We start from the raw sequence: 26,145 nt of genomic DNA, 5'->3' as shown, positions 1-26,145 counted from the left end.
TTTCTTGATATGCCACACTTGTCAGGTGGATAGAATATCTTGGCGATGGAGAAATACTTACTAACAGGGAGGTAAACACATTTGTTCACAAAAATTTTAAGAAATAAGCTTTTTGTGCTTTTTTTCAACCAACACTTTACATGTTGAGTTTATATTTTTGTTCTGTGCAGTTGTTTAAGGTCATTCAAAGGCAGATTGCAGTATCTGCATTTTATGGGTCATAGGTGAAATCAGTGGTTATGATTGATATGAATACAAATGACTACATAATAAGATGATACATCAGTGCATGATCAATGATCTACCTACAATATATTTGTCTGGCTAGCAAAACAACTTTGAAGCTATTTTTCTGTTTCACTTTGTAGGGCAGCATAGGTACGCTATGCTTAATGCGTTGCCTCTGCGCAAATGACGGGGGTAGAAAACGGAAAATGTTCAAGATGATTTTGCCTCAGTAGCCTATTTTTTTAAAGAAAAAAAAGACGTTTGAGCAGCAGTGGACAGTCTGGACATATCCTAATTGCATCAAGTCTAGGATACAAGTAAAGGTAGGCCAGCAGTATTAATACTTTGCACAGATTTGGGGGGATAAAAACAGGTTTTACTCAAACATGCTTTACAACAGCGTTCGCCTCCCACCAGTCCGCCAAAGGCAAAAGGTGTGTAATGCTGACTCCGCCTACAGCCCGAGTGCACGCACACAGCCTTTGAGTTTCAAACTTCCGAGTCCTAGAGCTATGATTCTTTATCAAAAACCTGTCGATGTATTCGCCTGAATTATCCTTAAAACGTTCACTTTTGGAGGTTTCTAGTAACTCTTTGAAAGTTTGTCGGTGTATTTGAGGCCTGGACAAACTGACAATCCAATGTATCGGACATGGCAACAGTTCCTCGCGCTTATGGGTTTATTCGCAGTGCCAGGTGAGTTCGAAGTTACTTCATTAATTTCTGCGTTCAGTCCTATGGCAATTAGTCGCTATTCTGTATGATCAAGTAAATCATATGAATATTGTTGATAATTTATAGCTTTACATGAACACTTAGGCCTATTATTATTCAGTCAAAACATTGATCAGAGGCTCCAGCAGTCATCTTGCTCACGAATCACATTGACACCACTGTCCAGTTGTGGACTCGAGTCACACATTTGATGACTTGAGACTCCACTTAATAGAACATAAAATTACTTGAGACTTGAAATGATCTTGCCAGGTTTTGTAATGTTTTGTCACTCATTTTGTGGTACAGAGTCTTGTGGATTAAAGCCAATTCAGGGTACTAGGAAGTAACTACCTCCCCTAAGAACAATGTCTAATTTCTGACACAAAGCAATGTTTAGAAAAAGTATATATAGGAAGAAGGTCATGTTAAGGCGAATAAACTATAAAGAGAAACAAATGGCTACAATTGACACTTTTTTTGCCATTTCATAAAATATTGCTTTTAGAAAAGGGGTGTTTTTCTTTTTAAGTACCAGGGTAAATGGCCCTCCCATGGGATGCCTGGTAGAAGATTATGGCATAGGGTTTCACGCAAATGTATTAAAATCCATTTAATCAGTTTGATTTAGAAATTCTTTAGTAAGTAATACTTAAAAGCTAAGTCTAGTGGTCTTATTTTATTTATTTAAATAAAATATTGGGGGAAATGGTGCTGCACATGTCGCTATTAATATCCAAACTCTGAGGAGATTTGATGTTTTATTTTTTATTTTATTTTTATTTCACCTTTATTTAACCAGGTAGGCTAGTTGAGAACAGGTTCTCATTTGCAACTGCGACCTGGCAAGATAAAGCATAGCAGTGTGAACAGACAACACAGAGTTACACATGGAGTAAACAATTAACAAGTCAATAACACAGAGAAAAAAGGGGAGTCTATATACAATGTGTGCAAAAGGCATGAGGAGGTAGGCGAATAATTACAATATTGCAGATTAACACTGGAGTGATAAATGATCAGATGGTCATGTACAGGTAGAGATATTGGTGTGCAAAAGAGCAGAAAAGTAAATAAATAAAAACTGTGGGGATGAGGTAGGTGAAAATGGGTGTGCTATTTACCAATAGTTTATGTACAGCTGCAGCGATCGGTTAGCTGCTCAGCTAGCTGATGTTTGAAGTTGGTGAGGGAGATAAAAGTCTCCAACTTCAACGATTTTTGCAATTCGTTCCAGTCACAGGCAGCAGAGTACTGGAACGAAAGGCGGCCGAATGAGGTGTTGGCTTTAGGGATGATCAATGAGATACACCTGCTGGAGCGCGTGCTACGGATGGGTGTTGCCATCGTGACCAGTGAGCTGAGATAGAGTGTTGGAAGCAATTTTGTAGATGACGTCGCCGAAGTCGAGGATCGGTAGGATAGTCAGTTTTACTAGGGTAAGCTTGGCAGCGTGAGTGAAGAAGGCTTTGTTGCGGAATAGAAAGCCGATTCTTGATTTGATTTTCGATTGGAGATGTTTGATATGGGTCTGGAAGGAGAGTTTGCAGTCTAGCCAGACACCTAGGTACTTATAGGTGTCCACATATTCAAGGTCGGAACCATCCAGTGTGGTGATGCTAGTCGGGCATGCGGGTGCAGGCAGCGATCGGTTGAAAAGCATGCATTTGGTTTTACTAGCGTTTAAGAGCAGTTGGAGGCCACGGAAGGAGTGTTGTATGGCATTGAAGCTCGATTGGAGGTTAGATAGCACAGTGTCCAATGACGGGCCGAAAGTGTATACAATGGTGTCGTCTGCGTAGAGGTGGATCAGGGAATCGCCCGCAGCAAGAGCAACATAATTGATATATACAGAGAAAAGAGTCGGCCCGAGAATTGAACCCTGTGGCACCCCCATAGAGACCGCCAGAGGACCGGACAACATGCCCTCCGATTTGACACACTGAACTCTGTCTGCAAAGTAATTGGGTGAACCAGGCAAGGCAGTCATCCGAAAAACCGAGGCTACTGAGTCTGCCGATAAGAATATGGTGATAAACAGAGTCGAAAGCCTTGGCAAGGTCGATGAAGACGGCTGCACAGTACTGTCTTTTATCGATGGCGGTTATGATGTCGTTTAGTACCTTGAGTGTGGCTGAGGTGCACCCGTGACCGGCTCGGAAACCAGGTTGCATAGCGGAGAAGGTACGGTGGGATTCAAGATGGTCAGTGACCTGTTTGTTGACTTGGCTTTCGAAGACCTTAGATAGGCAGGGCAGGATGGATATAGGTCTGTAACAGTTTGGGTCCAGGGTGTCTCCCCCTTTGAAGAGGGGGATGACTGCGGCAGCTTTCCAGTCCTTGGGGATCTCAGACGATATGAAAGAGAGGTTGAACAGGCTGGTAATAGGGGTTGCGACAATGGCGGCGGATAGTTTCAGAAATAGAGGGTCCAGATTGTCAAGCCCAGCTGATTTATACGGGTCCAGGTTTTGCAGCTCTTTCAGAACATCTGCTATCTGGATTTGGGTAAAGGAGAACCTGGAGAGGCTTGGACGAGGAGCTGCGGGGGGGCCGGAGCTGTTGGCCGAGGTAGGAGTAGCCAGGCGGAAGGCATGGCCAGCCGTTGAGAAATGCTTGTTGAAGTTTTCGATAATCATGGATTTGTCGGTGGTGACTGTGTTCCCTAGCCTCAGTGCAGTGGGCAGCTGGGAGGAGGTGCTCTTGTTCTCCATGGACTTCACAGTGTCCCAGAACTTTTTGGAGTTGGAGCTACAGGATGCAAACTTCTGCCTGAAGAAGCTGGCCTTAGCTTTCCTGACTGACTGCGTGTATTGGTTCCTGACTTCCCTGAACAGTTGCATATCGCGGAGACTGTTCGATGCTATTGCAGTCCGCCACAGGATGTTTTTGTGCTGGCTGAGGGCAGTCAGGTCTGGAGTGAACCAAGGGCTGTATCTGTTCTTAGTTCTGCATTTTTTGAACGGAGCATGCTTATCTAAAATGGTGAGGAAGTTACTCTTAAAGAATGACCAGGCATCCTCAACTGACGGGATGAGGTCAATGTCCTTCCAGGATACCCGGGCCAGGTCGACTAGAAAGGCCTGCTCACAGAAGTGTTTTAGGGAGCGTTTGACAGTGATGAGGGGTGGTCGTTTGACTGCGGCACCGTAGCGGATACAGGCAATGAGGCAGTGGTCGCTGAGATCCTGGTTGAAGACAGCGGAGGTGTATTTGGAGGGCCAGTTGGTCAGGAAGACGTCTATGAGGGTGCCCTTGCTTACAGAGTTAGAGTTGTACCTGGTGGGTTCTTTGATGATTTGTGTGAGATTGAGGGCATCTAGCTTAGATTTTAGGACTGCCGGGGTGTTAAGCATATCCCAGTTTAGGTCACCTAGCAGAACAAACTCTGAAGCTAGATGGGGGGGCAATCAATTCACAAATGGTGTCCAGGGCACAGCTGGGAGCTGAGGGGGGTCGGTAGCAGGCGGCAACAGTGAGAGACTTATTTCTGGAGAGAGTAATTTTCAGAATTAGTAGTTCGAACTGTTTGGGTATGGACCTGGAAAGTATGACATTACTTTGCAGGCTATCTCTGCAGTAGACTGCAACTCCTCCCCCTTTAGCAGTTCTATCTTGACGGAAGATGTTATATTTGGGTATGGAAATCTCTGAATTTTTGGTGGCCTTCCTGAGCCAGGATTCAGACACGGCAAGGACATCAGGGTTAGCAGAGTGTGCTAAAGCAGTGAGTAAAACAAACTTAGGGAGGAGGCTTCTGATGTTGACATGCATGAAACCAAGGCTTTTTCGATCACAGAAGTCAACAAATGAGGGTGCCTGGGGACATGCAGGGCCTGGGTTTACCTCCACATCACCCGCGGAACAGAGAAGGAGTAGTATGAGGGTGCGGCTAAGGGCTATCAAAACTGGTCGCCTAGAGCGTTGGGGACAGAGAATTAGAGGAGCAGGTTTCTGGGCATGGTAGAATATATTCAGGGCATAATGTGCAGACAGGGGTATGTCCTTCTTTAAGTCACCTGTACATACAATTTATTTGATCTTTTCGTTGTTCCTTTTCCATAATATCCATTATGTATAATTGCACTAAATATTATTTGAATAATACAATATTTTATATCACAGTAGTCTTTAAAATGACATGCAGGAGCAAAAGGTTTTCAATAGTTGTTTATAATTAATTAAAAAAAAGATGAATTGGAATATAATATTGGAATGGAATATAACATGTTAATAACTTAGCGCATTAATTCAGTGTAACATTGATGTGGCAACTGTCTTATGCTCTGCTGAGGGTGTGCCCAACATGCCCCCATTCACATCGACGGGGCTGTAGTGGAGAGGGTCGAGAGTTTCAAGTTCCTTGGTGTCCACATCCCCAACAAACTATCATGGTCCAAACACACCAACAAAGTCATGAAGAGGGCACGACAATGCCTTTTTCACCTCAGGAGACTTGAAAAGATTTGGCATGGGTCCGCAGATACTCAAAAAGTTCTACAGCTGCACCATCGAGATCATCCTGACCGGTTGCATCACCGCCTGGTATGGAAACTGCTCGGCATCCTACTGTGAGGTGCTACAGAGGGTAGTGCGTAGTACATCTCTGGGGCCAAGCTTCCTGCAATCCAGGACCTATATACTAACTAGGCGGTGTCGGAGGAAGGCCCCAAAAAATTGTCAGACTCCAGTCACTGAAGTTATTAACTGTTCTCTCTGCTACCGCACGGCAAGCAGTATCGGTCTAGGTCCAAATAGCTTCTAACCCCAAGCCATAAGACTGCTGAACAATTAATAAAATGGCCACTGGGACTATTACACTGCTGCAACCCGCGGATTATTATCTATGCATAGTCACTTTACCCATACCTACGTACCTTGACTAATCTGTACACCCTTATAGTGATTCAGTACCGGTACCCCCTGTATATAGCCTCACAATTGTTATTTTTTTTGTTGCTTTTAATTAGTTTATTTAGTAAATATTTTCTTAACTGCAGTGTTGGTTAATGGCTTGTAAGTAAGAATTTCGCAGTAAGGTCTACTACACCTGTTGTATTTGGCACGTGACTAATAAAATGTTGATTTATTGCACAATTCTAATTTGTACATAGGTCACAAATATAGCTATTCCCAGTAAAATTGGAGCACAACTCATTAGCCTACCTCCTGCACTGCTCACACCTAATCCCCAGTGACTGAAAACAGGGGAGAGATGCCAATTGAAAAGCTCTCTCTTAAAAACATAGTTGGCTATATGACATAAAATGCTGTGTAAAATAAATCACAGAAACAATGAGAAAATATGGAAAAATAAATAAATAATAAAATGTTATAAAGCAGTCCGTGTAATCATCTGCCAGAGAGTAGCCCCAATCGGCTCGAGACCCAAGTAATACATTTGGGTCAGATAACTCACATCGGAATCTGCCTGAGCTCAATCCCCGCATCCTAGCCACAAGTAATACTGCTTAAGGTGGCCCAGACTCGGGCCACATGACGTCGGCCGAGTCTGACTCTCAGCCGGAATCAGCCCAGATCCACTGTGCTAGCTGGGGTGGCAGCCAGGGAAAGCGTTGGGAAAATAATTTGGTGACATCTTGTGGTCTTAATCTGAATTACAGGGGGATAGTTACCTAGTACCTTATACTTGATCTGAAAATGTGGTTGGAGGCTCCATATGGAGGGAGTGACGCAATTGTGAAGCCTTCGGAGGCATGCAGAGTCCAAATCAAGCTCCTTACCGCATTGCCCTTCTCTTTAAATGTATAACACCGTATAGCTCTGCATTGACGGTAGGTGGGGGCGGTAGGTCCTGTATAAACACAAACTCACTTCGTTGACAACTTCCTTCACAACAGCTCTACTCCGTGAAGAGCAAGAAGTATGAATGCCCTGACTTCTGCATAGGCTCTATCACAGTAAATTCTGTAAGGCCACTGTAAATTTCGGATTGACCATGCAGCACCTTTCACTCTACACGCAGCCAGAGACAGTAGCCTCAGCATCGCACTTGGAGAAAAAAAACCTGCAACAGATTGGTTAGTGAAACGCACACTCCGCACTCTGATTTGACCAGCAAACTGTCAATCAACAAAGGTTGAGTGGTGAGCGAAAGGATTGCTGATTTGCTGTACAGCTATAGGATTGGGTGCAGTGCGAACGTCAAATTATGAGATATGTTGGAGATTCCGGTTGAAATTTGGAAAAGACGGCGGAAGTGGATGCTGAGTTTGAATCAAGCAGCGTGTTGAGCACAGTTGGTGAAGTCGAGTGTTCTGACAGGACAATAGTAGTAGCGAAAGCTGGAACAAAAAGGAAATAGTCTAAAATTGGAGTGGAGGATACATGTATGAATGATAATAAATCGCTTCTTGTCGGGATGCGTTTGCGTAAGGATTAGAGGTCGACCATTTAATCAGAATGGCGATTAATCAGGGTATTTTTGGGAGCCGATTTCCGATTATAATTTTTTTTTTTAACAAAAAATGTTTTCATTTTTATACCTTTTATTTAACTAGGCAAGTCGGTTAAGAACACATTCTTATTTTCAATGACTGCCTAGGAACTGTGAGTTACAGTGCCTTGCGAAAGTATTCGGCCCCCTTGAACTTTACGACCTTTTGCCGCATTTCAGGCTTCAAACATAAAGATATAAAACTGTATTTTTTTTGTGAAGAATCTACAACAAGTGGGATACAATCATGAAGTGGAACGAAATTTATTGGATATTTCAAAAAAATGTAACAAATCAAAAACTGAAAAATTGGGCGTGCAAAATGATTCAGCCCCTTTACTTTCAGTGCAGCAAACTCTCTCCAGAAGTTCAGTGAGGATCTCCGAATGATCCAATGTTGACCTAAATGACTAATGATGATAAATACAATCCACCTGTGTGTAATCAAGTCTCCGTATAAATGCACCTGCACTGTGATAGTCTCAGAGGTCCGTTAAAAGCGCAGAGAGCATCATGAAGAACAAGGAACACACCAGGCAGGTCCGAGATACTGTTGTGAAGAAGTTAAAGCAGGATTTGGATACAAAAATATTTCATAAGCTTTAAACATCCCAAGGAGCACTGCGCAAGCAATAATATTGAAATGGAAGGAGTATCAGACCACTGCAAATCTACCAAGACCTGGCCATCCCTCTAAACTTTCAGCTCATACAAGGAGAAGACTGATCAGAGATGCAGCCAAGAGGCCCATGATCACTCTGGATGAACTGCAGAGATCTACAGCTGAGGTGGGAGACTCTGTCCATAGGACAACAATCAGTCGTATATTGCACAAATCTGGCCTTTATGGAAGAGTGGCAAGAAGAAAGCCATTTCTTAAAGATATCCATAAAAAGTGTTGTTTAAAGTTTGCCACAAGCCACCTGGGAGACACACCAAACATGTGGAAGAAGGTGCTCTGGTCAGATTAAACCAAAATTGAACTTTTTGGCAACAATGCAAAACATTATGTTTGGCGTAAAAGCAACACAGCTCATCAACCTGAACACACCATCCCCACTGTCAAACATGGTGGTGGCAGCATCATGGTTTGGGCCTGCTTTTCTTCAGCAGGGACAGGGAAGATGGTTAAAATTGATGGGAAGATGGATGGAGCCAAATACAGGACCATTCTGGAAGAAAACCTGATGGAGTCTGCAAAAGACCTGAGACTGGGATGGAGATTTGTCTTCCAACAAGACAATGATCCAAAACATAAAGCAAAATCTACAATGGAATGGTTCAAAAATAAACATATCCAGGTGTTAGAATGGCCAAGTCAAAGTCCAGACCTGAATCCAATCGAGAATCTGTGGAAAGAACTGAAAACTGCTGTTCACAGATGCTCTCCATCCAACCTCACTGAGCTCGAGCTGTTTTGCAAGGAGGAATGGGAAAACATTTCAGTCTCTCGATGTGCAAAACTGATAGAGACATACCCCAAGCGACTTACAGCTGTAATCGCAGCAAAAGGTGGCGCTACAAAGTATTAACTTAAGGGGGCTGAATAATTTTGCACGCCCAATTTTTCAGTTTTTGATTTGTTAAAAATGTTTGAAATATCCAATAAATGTCGTTCCACTTCATGATTGTGTCCCACTTGTTGTTGATTCTTCACAAAAAATACAGTTTTATATCTTTATGTTTGAAGCCTGAAATGTGGCAAAAGGTCACAAAGTTCAAGGGGGCCGAATACTTTCGCAAGGCACTGCAACTGCCTTGTTCAGGGGCAGAACGACAGATTTTCACCTTGTCAGCTCAGGGGTTCCAATCTTGCAACCGCACAGTTAACTAGTCCAACGCTCTAACCATTGCACTCCACGAGTAGCCTGCCTGTTACACGAATGCAGTAGAAGCCAAGTTAAATTGCTCGCTAGCATTAAACTTAACTTATAAAAAACAATCAATCATAATCACTAGTTATAACTACTAATCCAGTTTAGCAGGCGATATTAACCAGGTAAAATTGTCATTTCTCTTGCGTTCATTGCATGCAGAGTCAGGGTATATGCAACAGTTTGTGCTGCCTGGCTCATTACGAACTAATTTGCCAGAATTTTACTTAATTATGACATACATTGAAGGTTGTGCAATGTAACAAGAATATTTAGACTTAGGGATGCCACCCGTTAGATAAAATACCGAACGGTTCCGTATTTCACTGAAATAATAAACGTTTTGTTTTTGAAATTATAGTTTCAGGATTAGATCCTATTAATGACTAAAGGCTCGTATTTCTGTGTGTTATTATGTTATAATTAAGTATGATTTGATAGAGCAGTCTGACTGAGCAACAGCAGGCCCGTAATCATTCATTCAAACAGCACTTTCGTACGTTTTGCCAGCAGTTCTTCGCAAGCACAGCGCTGTTTATGACTTCAAGCCTATCAGCCTAATGGCTGGTGTAACCAATGTGAAATGGCTAGCTAGTTAGCTGGGTGTGCGCTAATATTGTTTCAAACGTCACTCGCTTTTAGATTGGGAGTAGTTATTCCGCGGCTTTTGTGGGGCGATGGGTAACGCTGCTTCGAGTGTGGCTGTTGTCGATGTGTTCCTGGTTCGAGCCCAGGTAGGGGCGAGGAGGGGGACGGAAGCTATACTGTTACACTGGCAATACTATAGTGCCTATAAGAACATCCAATAGTCAAAGGTATATGAAATACAAATGGTATAGAGAGAGAGAGTCCTATAAATACTATATTAACTACAACCTAAAACCTCTTACCTTGGAATATTGAAGTCTCATGTTAAAAGTAACCACCAACTTTCATATGTTCTCATGTTCTGAGCAAGGAACTTAAATGTTAGCTTTTTTACATGGCACATATTTTACATGGCACATATTTTTACATGGCACATATTACTTTCTTCTCCAACACTTTGTTTTTGCATTATTTAAACCAAATTGAACATGTTTCATTATTTATTTGAGGCTAAATTGATTTTATTGATGTTTTATATTAAGTTAAAATAAGTGTTAATTCAGTATTGTTGTAATTGTCATTATTACAAATAAAACAATCGGCGGATTAATCTGTATCTGCTTTTTTGGTCCTCCAATAATCGGTATCGGCGTTGAAAAATCATAGTCGGTCGACCTCTCGTAAGGATGCTTTTGAAACCCGTTTGGGGTGTCAAATGGTGACTTATGCGCTGGAAAAAATTGAGTCTGTCAGTGGCCAGGAGTGGGCTTATTTTGATTAATTGTATTTCTGAAGAACAGAGGAAGATTGCAGTGGGCCTCAAAAGAATCAGAACAAAAGTTTTGTGTTTTGAACTTCGGAGGAGAGCACCCGTTTAAAGGAGTCTTCACAGGGGTAACAACGGATGTTCAGGTTGAATACCTGAAGAGAATTCGTGGTGTGATTGGTGCCCATCGTCTGACCCACTGGGTGAATGGAGAAAAATAAAAAAGTCATTCGGTCCTGTTGTTTTTTAATAAAGAGCAAATACCTGTGTGATTGCCAATAATCCATAGAGGAAGAATGTCAAATTATAGGTAGAGAGTATTGCCATAATAAATAAATATGCAGCTCAAAACAATGTTGGTGATCAAGAATATTAACTGTTTACTTTGCAAGCTCATCAGCAGTGGGGAAACAAATACTAGTATAGGCCTACTGGTATTTTGGTATGTAACAATTGCTTGAAATTGATGATTTACTTATGAAGCTTTCATTTGTAATTTGTTTAAAATGAGTTATTACTGTGGAAAAGACTCAGCATAGGCGCCTCTCTCCAAACACCAGCCAATGGAGGTTTTTTTTCTCTTGTTGAAATGTTTGCTCTTGCTTTCACATGTTTAAATTCATTGGCCCTGTGTGGTAAATCTATATCTAATACTAAAATAACTGCTAGCGTTTCATTCCATCCTGGTACCGTTTATTACAACATGTAGACATTTCGTTCCCTTTGAGTGGACGCAATGTTTATTGTGCACATGACCGTTCATAAGATTCATGGGGTAGGAGTTCTGTTTATTTAATTCAATATATGGTTTCCTTTTGTTCATATTTCCTGGGTTATGTCGGAGTACCGTGCCTCTGTTATCCTCGTTGTGCGTAATAGGAGCACGCGCGCCTATGTGCGCATAGAAATAGGCTACATGGCCTGCACCCTTCACTTTGGAGTCAGAACATGGAATAGAAGAATGTGTTTTTCCATGTATGCATTGTGTTGAACCATCATTAATAATCATTAAGTTTGGTTAAGATTAATGTACCAATGTAACAATGGATGTGGAAATTGCCTTTTTGTATGAAATGGCACTTTCACCATTGGATCACCAAGACCTATAAATAAATCTACTCTCTGAGCACGTCAACCTGCCTTGCCTTCTGCTGATTTTATGCCCCTACGACTGCTACAAGTTTTACAATTACAAATGCTAATCAAAATGTGTTGTAGACAAAATGACAAAAAGGGCTGTCTTAATACATAGACAAAGATTTGTAGTTGAACAAGTCGCTGCATGGATTGATTTTTATTTTTACTTGACTTGAGTCTCGATTTGACTTGCTCATAGAATGCACGACTTGGACTTGACTCGACTTGGTCAAGAGTAGACTTGGTCCCACCTCTGCCACTGTCAGGCTCCGATGGCTACCGGTCAGGTGACCAGAAACCCAATCTAATTTCCACAATCTTGATAATAAGTAGTCTACTCTTGATTTATACTTTATCATTATATTGGACATGCAGTATATGTTGACATTTCTGACATGTTTCTCAGATTGATCAGGCCAAAGCTCATAGTGATCATAAGTTATTGTCCTCCTGGATAATTGTTAGATGGATATGGAAGGCCAGGTATTGATATACCCATACGTAGAATGTATGCACACATGACTGTAAGTCGCTTTGGATAAAAGCGTCTGCTAAATGGCATATATTATTATTATTATTATATTATATATGAAAGTCTATACTGTGAACCTATCCGATGTGTATAATACGCCCTATAGCTCTGTCCGATATCAGGAAGCAGGGGAGTGTCTTTAGTGCTGCAGATTGTATTTATTCTTTGGATCTGACTCTGACTAGCTCTGCCGTGAGGCAACTCGGCCAAGAGTTAGTGGATCACACCCAGTGTTTTATATGAAAGCATCCGGTCTGTAAATGTCTCTGTTTTGTTTGTGTGGGTTATACTTTCAAGGACATGGGAGGACTATCTCTCCTCCCTGTACTCAAAGTACTAACGTGTTGCTGCTCTAGTTTGAATAATACAACACATCTGTCATCACGTGAATTCCATCCAATCAGGGAGCGCAGAGAGGGGCCTTTCTGAAGTCTGTCTGGGAAGTGAAGCTCAGCCATCGGGTTGACTGATTTTAGTGCTGTCATGTCTACTCTAGGGTAGTGAATGTAGTTTGTTACCATACAGCGATTTGCCAGGATGGTTTCCTCAGCTCAGATACTTTCTACAGTGTTTTTTACTGATCTTTTGCTTGTCTGCCCATGGACATGACAGGGTGGATAGGATTTAGAGTGACTGACTGTTTTAATCCATAACACAGGGCTACCAGGGCAATGAGGCAGAGCATGAAGGAAAAAGGAATGCACATGGCTGGTATTAATCCCTGTTTGTCTCGAGCCCCTACCCTGCCGAACTCCTGAAGGAGATAAATCTAATCGACACTTCAGAGTGGTGCCAATGGGTACAGATGGAAGATTTCATGTTTGCCAGACCACTTGATGTTTAAATTTTTTTTTTTTAACCTTTATCAGAATCCTTTTATACTTCCTGGCTGGTTCAGGCTCTCATACGTGGACCTCTGGACTGAAGACCTACAATCATTAACCAGCCACCTGCCGGTATCATTAACCAGACAGTGACACACACGCACACACACAGACTGCCAAATATAAACACAATGGAATGCTGAGTAGAGGTCTTCACGGGTCCAAAAGTTGGACCTGTCCGTGGGTTTTCCACCTGACCCTATTTCTATTAAAAAAAAAATTAAACGGAGGTCTGTAGCGAGTGGACCCGAGGATAGTCAGACCCGTTCCGAAAAGGCACGTGGGGAAAAAAGGACCCAAACAGACCAGTGCTGGTTTGGGACTGAGTGAGTAGAGAGAGAGAAAGACACCTCTGACTGGGCGCTGTCAGTGCCATAAATAAACAAGCGATAGGCCTATTGGCCAAATGATCCACAGTTACGTGCCCTTAAAATCTGCCTGAAACCAATTACAAAAATAGTTTTGGTTGTGTTTTGATGTGCAGCATATTAAAATCATCACCGTTCAGCTGTCGGCGATCAGTCCTTTATGGTAGAGTGGCCAGATGGAATCCACTCCTCAGTAAAAGCCACATGACAGCCCGTTTTGGAGTTTTCAAAAAGGCACCTTAAGACTCTCGGCCCATGAGAAACAAGATTCTCTGGTCTGATGAAACCAAGATTGAACTCTTTGACCTGAATGCCAAGCGTCACATCTGGAGGAAACCTGGCACCATCCCTACGGTGAAGCATGGGGTGGCAGCATCGTGCTGTAGGGATGTTTTTAAGTGGCAGGGACTGGGAGAATCTAGCAAAGTACAGTGAGATCCTTGATGAAAACCTGCTCCAGAGTGCTTAGGACCTTAGACTGGGGTGAAGGTTCACCTTTCAATAGGACAATGACCCAAAGCACACAGCCAAGACAACACAGGAGTGGCTTCGGGACAAGTCTCTGAATGTCCTTGAGAGACCTGAGAATAGTTGTGCATCGATGCTCTCCATCCAACCTGGCAGGGCTTGAGAGGATCTTCAGAGAAGAATGGGAGAAACACCCCAAATACAGGTGTGCCAAGCTTGTAGTGTCATACCCAAGAAGACTGTTTTAATTAGTTCTCCGCATCCAGTGCAGGTGGGAGGGATTGTTAGTTGCGCTAGGGGGGCACTTGAACATTCGTAGTGTCATTCCAAAAAGTGATCAAATTCAACATCTACTCACAGACATGGCTCCATAAAAACTCTCCATATGCTGATTTGATTGTGATTGGCTACAATGTTTTCAGGAGAGACAGGATTGAAGGAAGAGGAGGGGGTGTGATGATTTACATTAAAGAACATATCCGATGTAAACAAATTGGTCCTGTGATAATAAACTAGAATGTATTGGCCTGAATGTATTGGCCTGAATGTTACACTGTCTCCCCAAATGTCTTTTACCCTTATTGGAATGTACAGGCCACCTTCCACCAAAAGTGTGTTATTTGATCAGTTTAATAACATGCTTAGGGAATGTGATTTTGGGAAAGAGGTTATCTTAATGGGAGATTATAACATTAATTATGAAGACAAGTTTTGTAGGAAAACCCTCAAACGGATCACTAATACCTTTGACCTTACACAGCTAGTTAAAGGACCAACCAGGGTGACTTGTTGCTCTAAAACACAGATTGATTTGGTGTTCAGTAATAAACCAGAGAGAGTGACTAAATCATTCAATATGGTTACTGGGCTATCTGATCATAATCTGACACTTATAGCCAGAAAGCTGTCTAAGAGCAGGTTTAACCTCTCTACTGTTAGAAAGCCGGATCAACTAAGAATACCTAAGAGTGAATTAAGCTATTTTGAAAACGCAATTAAGGGAATTAACTGTAATGATCTCTTGTCCTATACAGATGTGGAAGCTGATAATCAGGTTTTTCTATCCACAATCCAGACTACAATAAATGGTTTCCTAAAGAAAATCAAATCCAAACCTGGCCAAAAGAGCACTCTTCCTTGGCTAAATGGAGAAATCTGGAAATTGTTGAAAGAACGAGATTATGCTCTAAAAATAGCCCTAAGATCCAAATTAGAGCATGCCAGATGTAGGTTTATCACGTTTAGAAATAAGGTGATGAAAGAAATCAGACAGGCCAAGGCAAACTTTTTTATTAACATAATTGGTGAAGCAAAGGGAAATTCTAAATTGATCTGGGAGAATCTAAACATGTTAACAGGGAAAGACAATCATGCAGCAATCATGGTGAATAACAATCTAACACAGGATGCAGTCGAAATAGCAATAGCCTTCAATTCCTACTTAATTGACTCTGTCAGGGTACTGACACAGAACCCCTCCACTGGTTTCTTGGGCTCAGTGCTAGTAAATGATGCTCAACCTGCTCAACCTGTCTTCATCAAAGGTGAACAAGGTGATTAGCTCACTAAAGAACTCTAAAGGCAAAGATGTGTTTGGGCTGGACTCTACCTTTTCTTAAAAACTACAAAGAGTCACTCATTGGCCCCATTACTAAGGTCACCAACACGTCTATTGGTCTCCGGTTTTTCCAAGGGTATGGAAGTCGGCCATAATAACGGCCGTCTTTAAATCAGGCGACCCTGCTAACGTGAGTAACTACAGGCCCATTAGTATACTACCTGCGGTGTCAAAGGTTGTTGAAAATTGTGTAGCACGACAACTGATTTCCCACCTCAACAACAGCCCTTTCACATTACACTCCATGCAGTTTGGCTTCAGAGTGAAACACTCCACAGAAACCGCCAACTGCTTTCTTCTGGAAAATGTGACATCCAAGATGGACAAAGGGGGCATTGTTGGGGCTGTGTTTCTGGACCTAAGGAAGGCTTTTGATACTGTTAACCATGAGATTCTCATCACAAAATTGTCCAAGTTCAACTTTTCCCCTGATGCCTTGAGATGGATGAAATCATACCTTGAAGGCAGAACTCAGTGTGTCAGAGTGAGCAATGAGCTGTCGCCCACTCTTAGCTATGATGTGGGCGTGTACGTTTTTTGCATCTCACTCCCTCTTTGGTTTTACATTTTTATGGTTTGAGTGCTTGTTGCCCTATATTGCGCCAAACACAACATTACAGTTGGAACCTAATTTGGCCAAAGAAAATGGCTCAAAACAAAGTAAAAGTGCAATATGTGCCATGTAAAAAAAGCTAACCTTTAAGTTCCTTGCTCAGAACATGTGAACATATGAAAGCTGGTGATTCCTTTTAACACGAGTCTTCAATATTCCCAGTTTAGAAGTTTTAGGTTGTAGTTATTATAGAAATGTCTAGGACTATTTCTCTCTATACCATTTGTATTTCATATACCTTTGACTATTGGATGTTCTTATAGGCACTATAGTATTGCCAGCCTAATCTCGGGAGTTGATAGGCTTGAAGTCATAAACGAGCCTGCTGCTGCCTACCACCTCTCAGTCAGACTGCTCTATCAAATATCAAATCAAAGACTTAATTATAATCTAATAAACACACAGAAATACTAGCCTTGTCATTAATATGGTCAAATCCGGAAACTATCATTTTGAAAACAAAACGTTTATTCTTTCAGTGAAATACGGAACCGTTCCATATTTTATCTAACTGGTGGCATCCATCAGTCTAAATATTCCTGTTACATTGCACAACCTTCAATGTTATGTCATAATTCTGTAAAATTCTGGCAAATGAATTACGGTTTTGGAAGAAATGGTCTTCACACAGTTCGCAACGAGCCAGGCTGCCCAAACTGCTGCATATACCCTGACTCTGCTTCACAGAACGCAAGAGAAGTGACACAATTTCTCTAGTTAATATTGCCTGCCAACATTAATTTCTTTGAACTAAATATGCAGGTTTAAAAATATATAATTGTGTATTGATTTTAAGAAAGGCATTGATGTTCATGGTTAGCTACACCATCACCAGTTTGGCGAAGTAGGCTGTGATTCAATGATGAGTTAACAGGCACCACATTGATTATTTGCAACGCAGGACAAGCTAGTTAAACTAGTAATATCATCAACCATGTGTAGTTAACTAGTGATTATGTTAAGATTGTTTTTTTATAAGACAAGTTTAATGCTAGCTAGCAACTTACCTTGTCTACTTGCTGCACTCACGTAACAGGTGGTCAGCCTGCCATGCAGTCTCCTCGTAGAGTGCAATGTAATCGGCCATAATCAGCGTCTAAAAATGCAGATGACTGATTTGTTATGAAAACTTGAAATGGGCCTAATTAATCGGCCATGCCGACCTCTAATAATAATCATTATAATGAATACGAAAGCAAGTGAAATTGCTTCTAACCTTAATAGTGCTCGCAGTCCATTTGGCCATGCCAACGGTCTTCTCATCTTAATCCACTACAATATCAAAACTGTAAAATTAATAAGGACTCAATAATCCATGACTTCAGGGAGTGTTATAAAGTCCAAAAGTTATGAGTGGAGTTATAAAGTTGGCTGTCAGAAGGAAATGTTTTTATAAAATTTTTACAATGTCAATTGCCTTTTAATCCGCCTGTTTGCATTTCAAGACCTGGCATATGAGGGTGAAGTGAGATACCCGATGGGTTGGACAATACTTATCTCGTCAATCATCTTAAAAGCAACATATATACTTAACTGGAAATCAACCAATCCTCCATCATTCACACAATGGAAAAGTCCAATGCTTTATCTAAAAATTGAAAGTGTGTGGGCTACGGAGAGAAACAACAAAATGGTACAGTTTGAGGCCATGTGGCGTACAGCGATGCAGAAGCTGGAGATGTGGGGTGCTAGTGGGTCTGGGCAAGTGTGATGTAGTTGATATTTGTATGATGTCATGTGTACAGTCGTGGCCAAAAGTTTTGAGAATGACACAAATATGAATTTTCACAAAGTCTGCTGCCTCCGTATGTATGATGGCTATTTGCATATACTCCAGAATGTTATGAAGAGTGATCAGATGAATTGCAAAGTCCCTCTTTGCCATGCAAATGAACTGAATACCCCAAAAACATTTCCACTGCATTTCAGCCCTGCCGCAAAAGAACCAGTGATTCCATCATGTCAGTGATTCTCTCGTTAACACAGGCGTGAGTGTTGACGAGGACAAGGCTGGAGATCACTCTGTCATGGTGATTGAGTTTGAATAACAGACTGGAAGCTTCAAAAGGAGGGTGGTGCTTGGAATAATTGTTCTTCCTCTGTCAGCCATGGTTACCTGCAAGGAAACACACGTGCCATCATCATTACTTTGCACAAAAAGGGCTTCACAGGCAAGGATATTGCTGCCAGTAAGATTGCACCTAAATCAACCATTTATCGGATCATTAACCTCTAGCGTCGAGCAATCCCGTATCCGGGAGCGTAATCATAGCCTCAAGCTCATTACCATAACGCAACGTTTCCTATTCATGAAAATCACAAATGAAATGAAATAAATATATTCAAACACAAGCTTAGCCTTTTGTTAACAACACTGTCATCTCAGATGACTAGACAAGCATTTGTGTAAGTTTAGCATGGCATAATGCTATGCTAGGCTGTGCTGGCAGCAGGCAACATTTTCACAAAAATAAGAAAAGCAACCAAATTAAATAATTTACCTTTGAAGAACTTCGGATGTTTTCAATGAGGAGACTCTCAGTTAGATGATGGGAAATTATGTAAAATATATCACTAGCCACTTTAAACAATGCTACCTAATATAATGTTTACATACCCTACATTATTCATCTCATATGTATACGTATATACTGTACTCTATATCATCTACTACATCCTTATGTAATACATGTATCACTAGCCACTTTAACTATGCCACTTTGTTTACATACTCATCTCATATGTATATACTGCACTCAATACCATCTACTGTATCTTGCCTATGCCGCTCTGTACCATCACTCATTCATATATCTTTACGTACATATTCTTTATCCCCTTACACTTGTGTCTATAAGGTAGTAGTTTTGGAATTGTTAGCTAGATTACTTGTTGGTTATTACTGCATTGTCGGAACTAGAAGCACAAGCATTTCGCTACACTCGCACTAACATCTGCTAACCATGTGTATGTGACAAATAAAATTTGATTTGATGTTAATTTTTTCCAAAAATATTATTTGTGTATTAGAAATCGCTCTGTTTTGTTCATCACTTTTGGCTAAGAAAAAAAAACTAAAATGCTTTCACTACAACGCCAAACTATTTTCCAAATGAACTCCATAATATCGACAGAAACATGGCAAACGTTGTTTAGAATCATCCTCAAGGTGTTTTTCACATATCTATTTGATGATAAATCCTTCGTGGCAGTTGGGTATCTCCTTAGTAGCAAATGGAAAAGTACTGCAGCTGGAGATTACGCAATAATTGCAACGGAGGACACCAAGCGACCACCTGGTAAATGTAGTCTCTTAGGGTCAATCTTCCAATGATATGTCTACAAATACCTCACAATACTGCAGACACCTTGGGGAAAACGTGGAAAAGGTAAGCTGACTCCTAGCTCCTCCACAGCCATATAAGGAGTCATTGCCATGAGGCAGTTTCAAAAAATGCGGCACTTCCTGATTGTATCCTGATTGTATTTTTATCTGGGTTTTTTCTGTAACATCAGTTCTGTGGCACTCATAGACAATATCTTTGCAGTTTTGGAAACGTCAGTGTTTTCTTTCCAAAGCTGTCAATTACATGCATAGTCAAGCATCTTTTCGTGACAAAATATCTTGTTTAAAACGGAACGTTTTTCATCCAAAAATTAAAAGAGCGCCCCCTATATCGAAAAAGTTAAGAACTTCATGGAGAGTGGTTCAATTGTTGTGAAGAAGGCTTCAGGGTGCCCAAGAAAGTCCAGCAAGCGCCAGGACTGTCTCCTAAGGTTGATTCAGCTGAGGGATCGAGGCACCCCCAGCACAGAGCTTGCTCAGGAATGGCAGCAGGCAGGTGTGAGTGCATCTGCAGGCACAGTGAGGCGAAGACTTTTGGAGGATGGCCTGGTGTCAAGAAGGGCAGCAAAGAAGCCACTTCTCTCCAGAAAAAAACATCAGGGACAGACTGATATTCTGCAAAAGATACAGGGATTGGACTGCTGAGGACTGGGGTAAAGTCATTTTCTCTGATAAATCCCCTTTCTGATTGTTTGGGGCATCCGGAAAAAAAGCTTGTCCGGAGAAGACAAGGTGAGCACTACCATCAGTCCTGTGTCATGCCAACAGTAAAGCATCCTGAGACCATTCATGTGTGGGGTTGCTTCTCAGCAAAGGGAGTGGGCTCACTCACAATTTTGCCTAAGAACACAGCCATGAATAAAGAATGGTATCAACACATACTCTGAGAGTCAGTTCTCTCAACCATCCAGGAACAGTTTGGTGATGAACAATGCCTTTTCCAGCATGATGGAGCACCTTGCCATAAGGCGAAAGTGATAACTAAGTGGCTCTGGGAATAAAACATCAATATTTTGGGTCCATGGCCAGGAAACTCCCCAGACCTTAATCCCATTGAGAACTTGTGGTTAATCCTCAAGAGGCGGGTGGACAAACAAACCCCCATAAATTTGGACAAACTCCAAGCATTGATTATGCAAGAATGGGCTGCCATCAGTCAGGATGTGGCCCAGAAGTTAGTTGACAGCATGCCAGGGCGTATTGCAGCGGTCTTGAAAAAGAAGAGTCAACACTGCAAATATTGACTCTTTGCATCAGCTTAATGTAATTGTCAGTAAAACCTTTGACACTTATGAAATGCTTGTAAATATACTTCAGTATTCCATAGTAACATCTGACAAAAATATCTAAAGACACTGAAGTAGCAAGCCTTGGGAAAATTAATATTTGTGTCATTCTCAAAACTTTTGGCCACAACTATGTTTTGTATTGTTTATAAAATATCAAATTAAGTATATGTTTTGTATTGTTTATAAAATATCAAATTAAGTATATGTTTTGTATTGTTTATAAAATATCAAATTAAGTATATGTTTTGTATTGTTTATAAAATATCAAATTAAGTATATGTTTTGTATTGTTTATAAAATATCAAATTAAGTATATGTTTTGTATTGTTTATAAAATATCAAATTAAGTATAACATTTTTAAAAAACCAATACAAACTTGTCTCTGGGTTTTCTTTTCACTATACTCTTTCTCCTCTTACTTTTGTTTTAATTCAATGAAAAATGCTGCCATATTCTCAATCAACAGTAGCCACGGCTCCTTTCACTCGCTCTCTCTCCCTCCTCGGCAGCAGGCACATGTGAGGTGAGCAGCCGGAACCAGTTTCAGCTGGACATAAGCTATACATTTTATTGAGTTGCAAATGGCTGACACGGATAACAAGCTTGCGCAGTTCTCATCACCTCACACACATTCCATTAACTGAGGATGAGTCCAATCGGGTCCAGTAGGCAATTTTAATTGCAAATTAAGACCCATGGAAATTATATTTGACCCGACCCAGATCAGAGACAGAAGTCTGAATTTAGGACCCGGACCCAACCCGGGCCGAATCTCTGAATTTCGGGTCTGTGAAGACATCGTGCTGAGTGAATCAATGGAGGGCCAAACCACCTGCTTTCTAATTTGATATTTTTTAAATAGTTTATATGTTCATTCAGTTTGTTTGACTCGGGTGTGATTTATAACTCTAGCTCAGCTCATTATGGTGATTCACACTGGACTGCACAAAGTACTGTAGGCGAGATAACACGCTTGAAGGGTTTGACTGAGTACAGGTTAAAGCGTTTGAGGGAGGGTACACATATTACTGAGCTACGCTACAGCTCCAGGGATTTGAAAAGTGTAGTCAACGAACAACTTCACTTTTTGGAAGTCGAGGCTGTGTTTACTGAAGAGAGCGGACCAATGAAGATGTGTAAACAGACATGGTTGTTGCGGAAACCACTATCAACCTTTTCATGGTCATCATGTGTACACATGAGTCTGCGAAATCAATTTTTCTGTGTTTAATAGTGTGCTCTAAAAGTTCTGTGAGGACATTGATAAGGTGCTTGCTCATGCTACTCTCAGGGTTATTGTGTATATAATGTAGTGTTAACACAGTAAGCTGTGCTTACGTGTCTCATTGGGTCCACTCTGTGTGTCAGGTGTGCTGCGAGTCGTTGGGATGGAGATTTTCACATCCAAGGAGGTGGAGGCGTTGAACGGGACAGAAGTGAGATTGAAGTGCACCTTTAAGTCCAAACACCCAGTGTCCCACTCCTCTGTGGCTGTCTCCTGGAACTTCCGTCCCCAGAACCAGGGAGCTGAGGAGTCGGTAGGTGTCCTTTCCACACTGGAAGCAGAACTAACAGTTGTCAATTAGGAGGGAGACTGGATTAGCCTCGTAAACCAGCTTAACTACTGGATAGACATGGAGGCTTTTTTTAGCAGAGTATTACCTAAAACATCAACATTTTAGAGCAGTGCCCAATTGTGTGTGTGTGTGTGTCAGGTGTTTTACTACCAGGAGATGGCATACCCCCCTACAGAGGGGCGTTTTAAGGGCCATGCAGTGTGGTCAGGGGACATCCTGAGACAGGACGCCTCCATCAGTCTGCATGAAGTCCCCTTCACCTTCAACGGGACCTACACCTGCCAGGTCCGCAACCTGCCTGACGTCCACGGCATCAATGGAGAGGTCACCCTCAGGGTTGTCCACAAAGGTCAGTCAGTCACTCACTCACACTGGCGTGTTGCATAGAAACCTTAGCATGGACTAATGTATTGTTTTGTGTGTGTGTGTGCTGGCTGTGCTGCTCCTTCCAGTCTCCATCTCTGATATAGGCATCCTGGCTGCAGCCATCGGGGGATCCATCGCCATAGTCCTGGTGCTGCTGGGTCTCTTCATGGTGTTCAAGTACCGCAACCGCCATGCCAACACAGACATGGAGCTGCAGGGGAGGAAACTGCAGGAAACCAGAGAGCTGCAGGAGAGAGAGCTACAGGCCAGGGTTCTACAGGAGAGAGAGTTGCAGGCCAACATCCTACAGGAGAAAAAGCTGAAGGCCAGTGAGAAGGAGCGTAAGGACCCTACAGTGTGGTGATGGGTCAAGGGTCAGGGGCGTGTCTCCCTCTCTACCTCTGCTGACTGGTGTGGGGAGGCGTTCTGTCAGGACGGACTGGTCTCTGACTGGAGGGGATGGCCAGTCCAGGACCACTATTTTGGACCACTATTTTGTATGGACTGATGCATTTCTTCTACCCTCCACTCATCCCTCCCTCAATATGAGTATCAGGGATCTCTGTACATTCCACTAGTTTTAATGTCAGGTACTGTTTCATGAACTTAATGTTTTTTACAGACAACTATGTGATTGGGTTGACTGTGCCATCCCAGGATATACAGTATTTTCTTTTCAAATGTAACCCCCCCCAAAAAAACATCACTTATCAGAATGCTAACAAAATGCAAAAAGTACTAAGGAATCCCCATAGTGGATGCTAGGTAAATGCTAACGAACGCTTGCGAACATTTTACTATTAACAACCCAGCTCCTAAAGTTATGCAAGTATCTCGAAATGCAGCATGCACACAATATATATTAGACAGCAGGGATCTTATTTCAGGACGGGATCGTGTCTGCTGCTGTTACCAAGAAGCTTGATCTTGCAAGCTAAGGGTAGCCACTTAGCTGGCATTAGTAGAGTAGCAGGACCCAGCTGGAAATAATTTATTTGGTACATCTTAGATAGTTAACTTAGTAGTTATAAGATGCATAGCTTGCAAACAGCTGTAACTTGATCACTTCACTTAAGTTGTGCTGTAGGGGTGACTCACCTCATGAAGCTCCCATTTTGCTCATCGTCTATCTTTGTAAACAAACACACTTGACTTGCTCAAACAATCATACTGATGATGTTTCGAAATACCCCGGGATACGGTATATACGGCGTACCGCCAAATCCTACTATGTGATTGTATTTTGACTATGCAGTATGATGACTACTCTTATTAGATATGGCTGAAATGACACCAGCAGCAGTCTCTTGATGTGGTGGCATCTGTTTCATTACATTTGGTTTGGTAGCCATTTTGTTCTAAATTCATTTACAGAATTATTTTAACACTTTAATAATCAACATTATAACTGAGCTAATGGCCCATACATTCATTTGGGAATAATGTAAATGTATTTGGCAGCAGATTTGTGAGTGTGTTCTATGGTTATGATTAAGGTCCCGTTGTGAATTTAGTCAGTGAAACCCTAATTTATCTGGGGTAGGCTACAGTAAGGGCTAGTGCTGGTGGAAGCCCTGTATCTAGGGGTGGCTAAGGGCTAAGCTCAAGGTAAATAGGGCTTGTGGAAGCTTTCCTGGGCCAGGAGCTTTCAGTGATTAACACACTCCTGCTTCCTGCAACAATGACAGCATAAATGACTGCCTATTACTGCTGGACATAAAACTGTCAATCACCTTTGAATGCAGAAGAAGAACCCCACAATTCCAAGAAGCCTGTTTTCCATGTGTTATGTAGTTTTTGTGATCTGATGTGCCCAACGTGTCCATTGAAGGAAGCCGTTCCATCTGTCTCTTTCTGGGTCCATGCTGAGGATCATGGGTGTTGTGGTCTCAAAGGTTTCCCCCTCTTTCTTACTCTGCCTATGGAAATCTGGTACATCAATGCAGGGCCCTCGCTACTGTCCAAATCCATACACTATCGCGTGTGTGTGTGTGTGTGTGTGTGTGTGTGTGTGTAGAGGATAACTAAGCCAGGTACAGATAGGGCTGGAAAAGCCCGAGCAAAGAGGGTGGAATGTTAGCAGTAAAGCTTTTATTGGCCACAATTAGACCAAATATCAATATTGGCAGGATCAATGAGTCTATAGTACTCAATCCTTTTATTTTAACCATAATGACGTAGTTATTGATTTTGGTGGTTAAATTGATTATGCGTCTTCACCTACTGATGAGACTGGAAGAGCTATGTGATTCTGAATGACACTGGAGGTCAAGGCTGTATTATGTTTGAATCTTCCTCATCTGATGCACATAGACATGGATTGTGACTGTGATGGCCATGTTGTATCCCACTGTGCTGAGAGAGAGAGAGAACGAACACTCCTAACAGTGTTTGAGAGATGGTCATATGGTCCTACCCGGTGGATCCTGCCGCTCATTCCTACAGTACACAAGTATGGCTTTCAGTTTAGGAGAAACATGAAGATGTCACTGGCCCAAACATGGAAGACATCATCAGTCCATTCTAGCCGGAGACGAGGTGCTGGTTCAGGTCTCCTGACTTTTGGCTCTACAGTTATCTGATGTCTGTCCTATCTGATCAAATCCTGCCTCCAGCCAGCCCCATGACACCCTTTGGTGTTGACTGGAAACTGCGTTCTCCTGATCAAATCAAATGTTATTTTTCACATGTTTAGTAAACAACAGGTGTAGACTAACAGTGAAATGCTTACTTATGGGTCCTTCCCAACAATGCATAGAGAAGAATAATAGAAAGATAACATGAAGGATAAATACACAATTAGTGATGATAACTTGGCTATATAGACGAGGTACTAATACAGAGTCGATGTTCAGGGGTTCGAGGTAGATGCTGTATGTACATATGGTGTGTGTGGACCTGCGTTGGTGTGTGTGGACCATGTTAATTCTTAGTGATGTGGACATCGAGAAACTTGAAGCTCTTGACCCGCTCCACTACAGCCCCATCGATGTGGATAGGGGCGTGCTCGTGCTTCATTTCCTCTAGTCCATGATCAGCTCCTTTGTCTTGCTGATGTTGACGGAAAGGTTGTTGTCCTGGCACCACACTGCTAGGTCACTGACCTCCTTATAGGCTGTCTAATCATCATTGGTGATCAGGTCTATAGACGTATATCATTACATGTACTTGTAAACACATTTTATCGCATGTCTTATAAGGTAGAGATTTATTTAATTTACTCATTTTCAATAATGGATGTTTTTAATTGTATTATTTGCACCAAATATAAACGCAACATGCAACAATTTCATAGATTTTACGGAGTTACAGTTCATAT

General features: G+C 41.8%; 1 protein-coding gene across 2 annotated transcripts; it reads left to right on the top strand.

Annotated features, from left to right (window-relative positions):
* Window positions 1-422: 422 nt before the first annotated feature.
* LOC124000268 (myelin protein zero-like protein 2) lies at window positions 423-26,118 on the top strand. 2 transcript variants are annotated; one of them, XM_046306519.1, is made up of 4 exons: window positions 423-551; window positions 22,252-22,421; window positions 22,599-22,809; window positions 22,913-26,118. In XM_046306519.1, exons 2-4 carry the CDS (start codon window positions 22,272-22,274, stop codon window positions 23,188-23,190), a joined length of 639 nt encoding a protein of 212 aa, XP_046162475.1. In that variant the 5' UTR covers window positions 423-551; window positions 22,252-22,271; the 3' UTR covers window positions 23,191-26,118. The 2 variants fall into 2 exon arrangements, with proteins under 2 accessions (XP_046162475.1, XP_046162474.1); XM_046306518.1 differs by lacking the exon at window positions 423-551 and adding an exon at window positions 666-924.
* Window positions 26,119-26,145: the final 27 nt, after the last annotated feature.

Source organism: Oncorhynchus gorbuscha, linkage group LG16 (assembly GCF_021184085.1).
Source record: "Oncorhynchus gorbuscha isolate QuinsamMale2020 ecotype Even-year linkage group LG16, OgorEven_v1.0, whole genome shotgun sequence".
Taxonomy (NCBI): domain Eukaryota; kingdom Metazoa; phylum Chordata; class Actinopteri; order Salmoniformes; family Salmonidae; genus Oncorhynchus; species Oncorhynchus gorbuscha.
The sequence above is the reverse complement of the archived record's forward strand: the minus strand, read 5'-3'. Positions and strand labels throughout refer to the sequence as shown.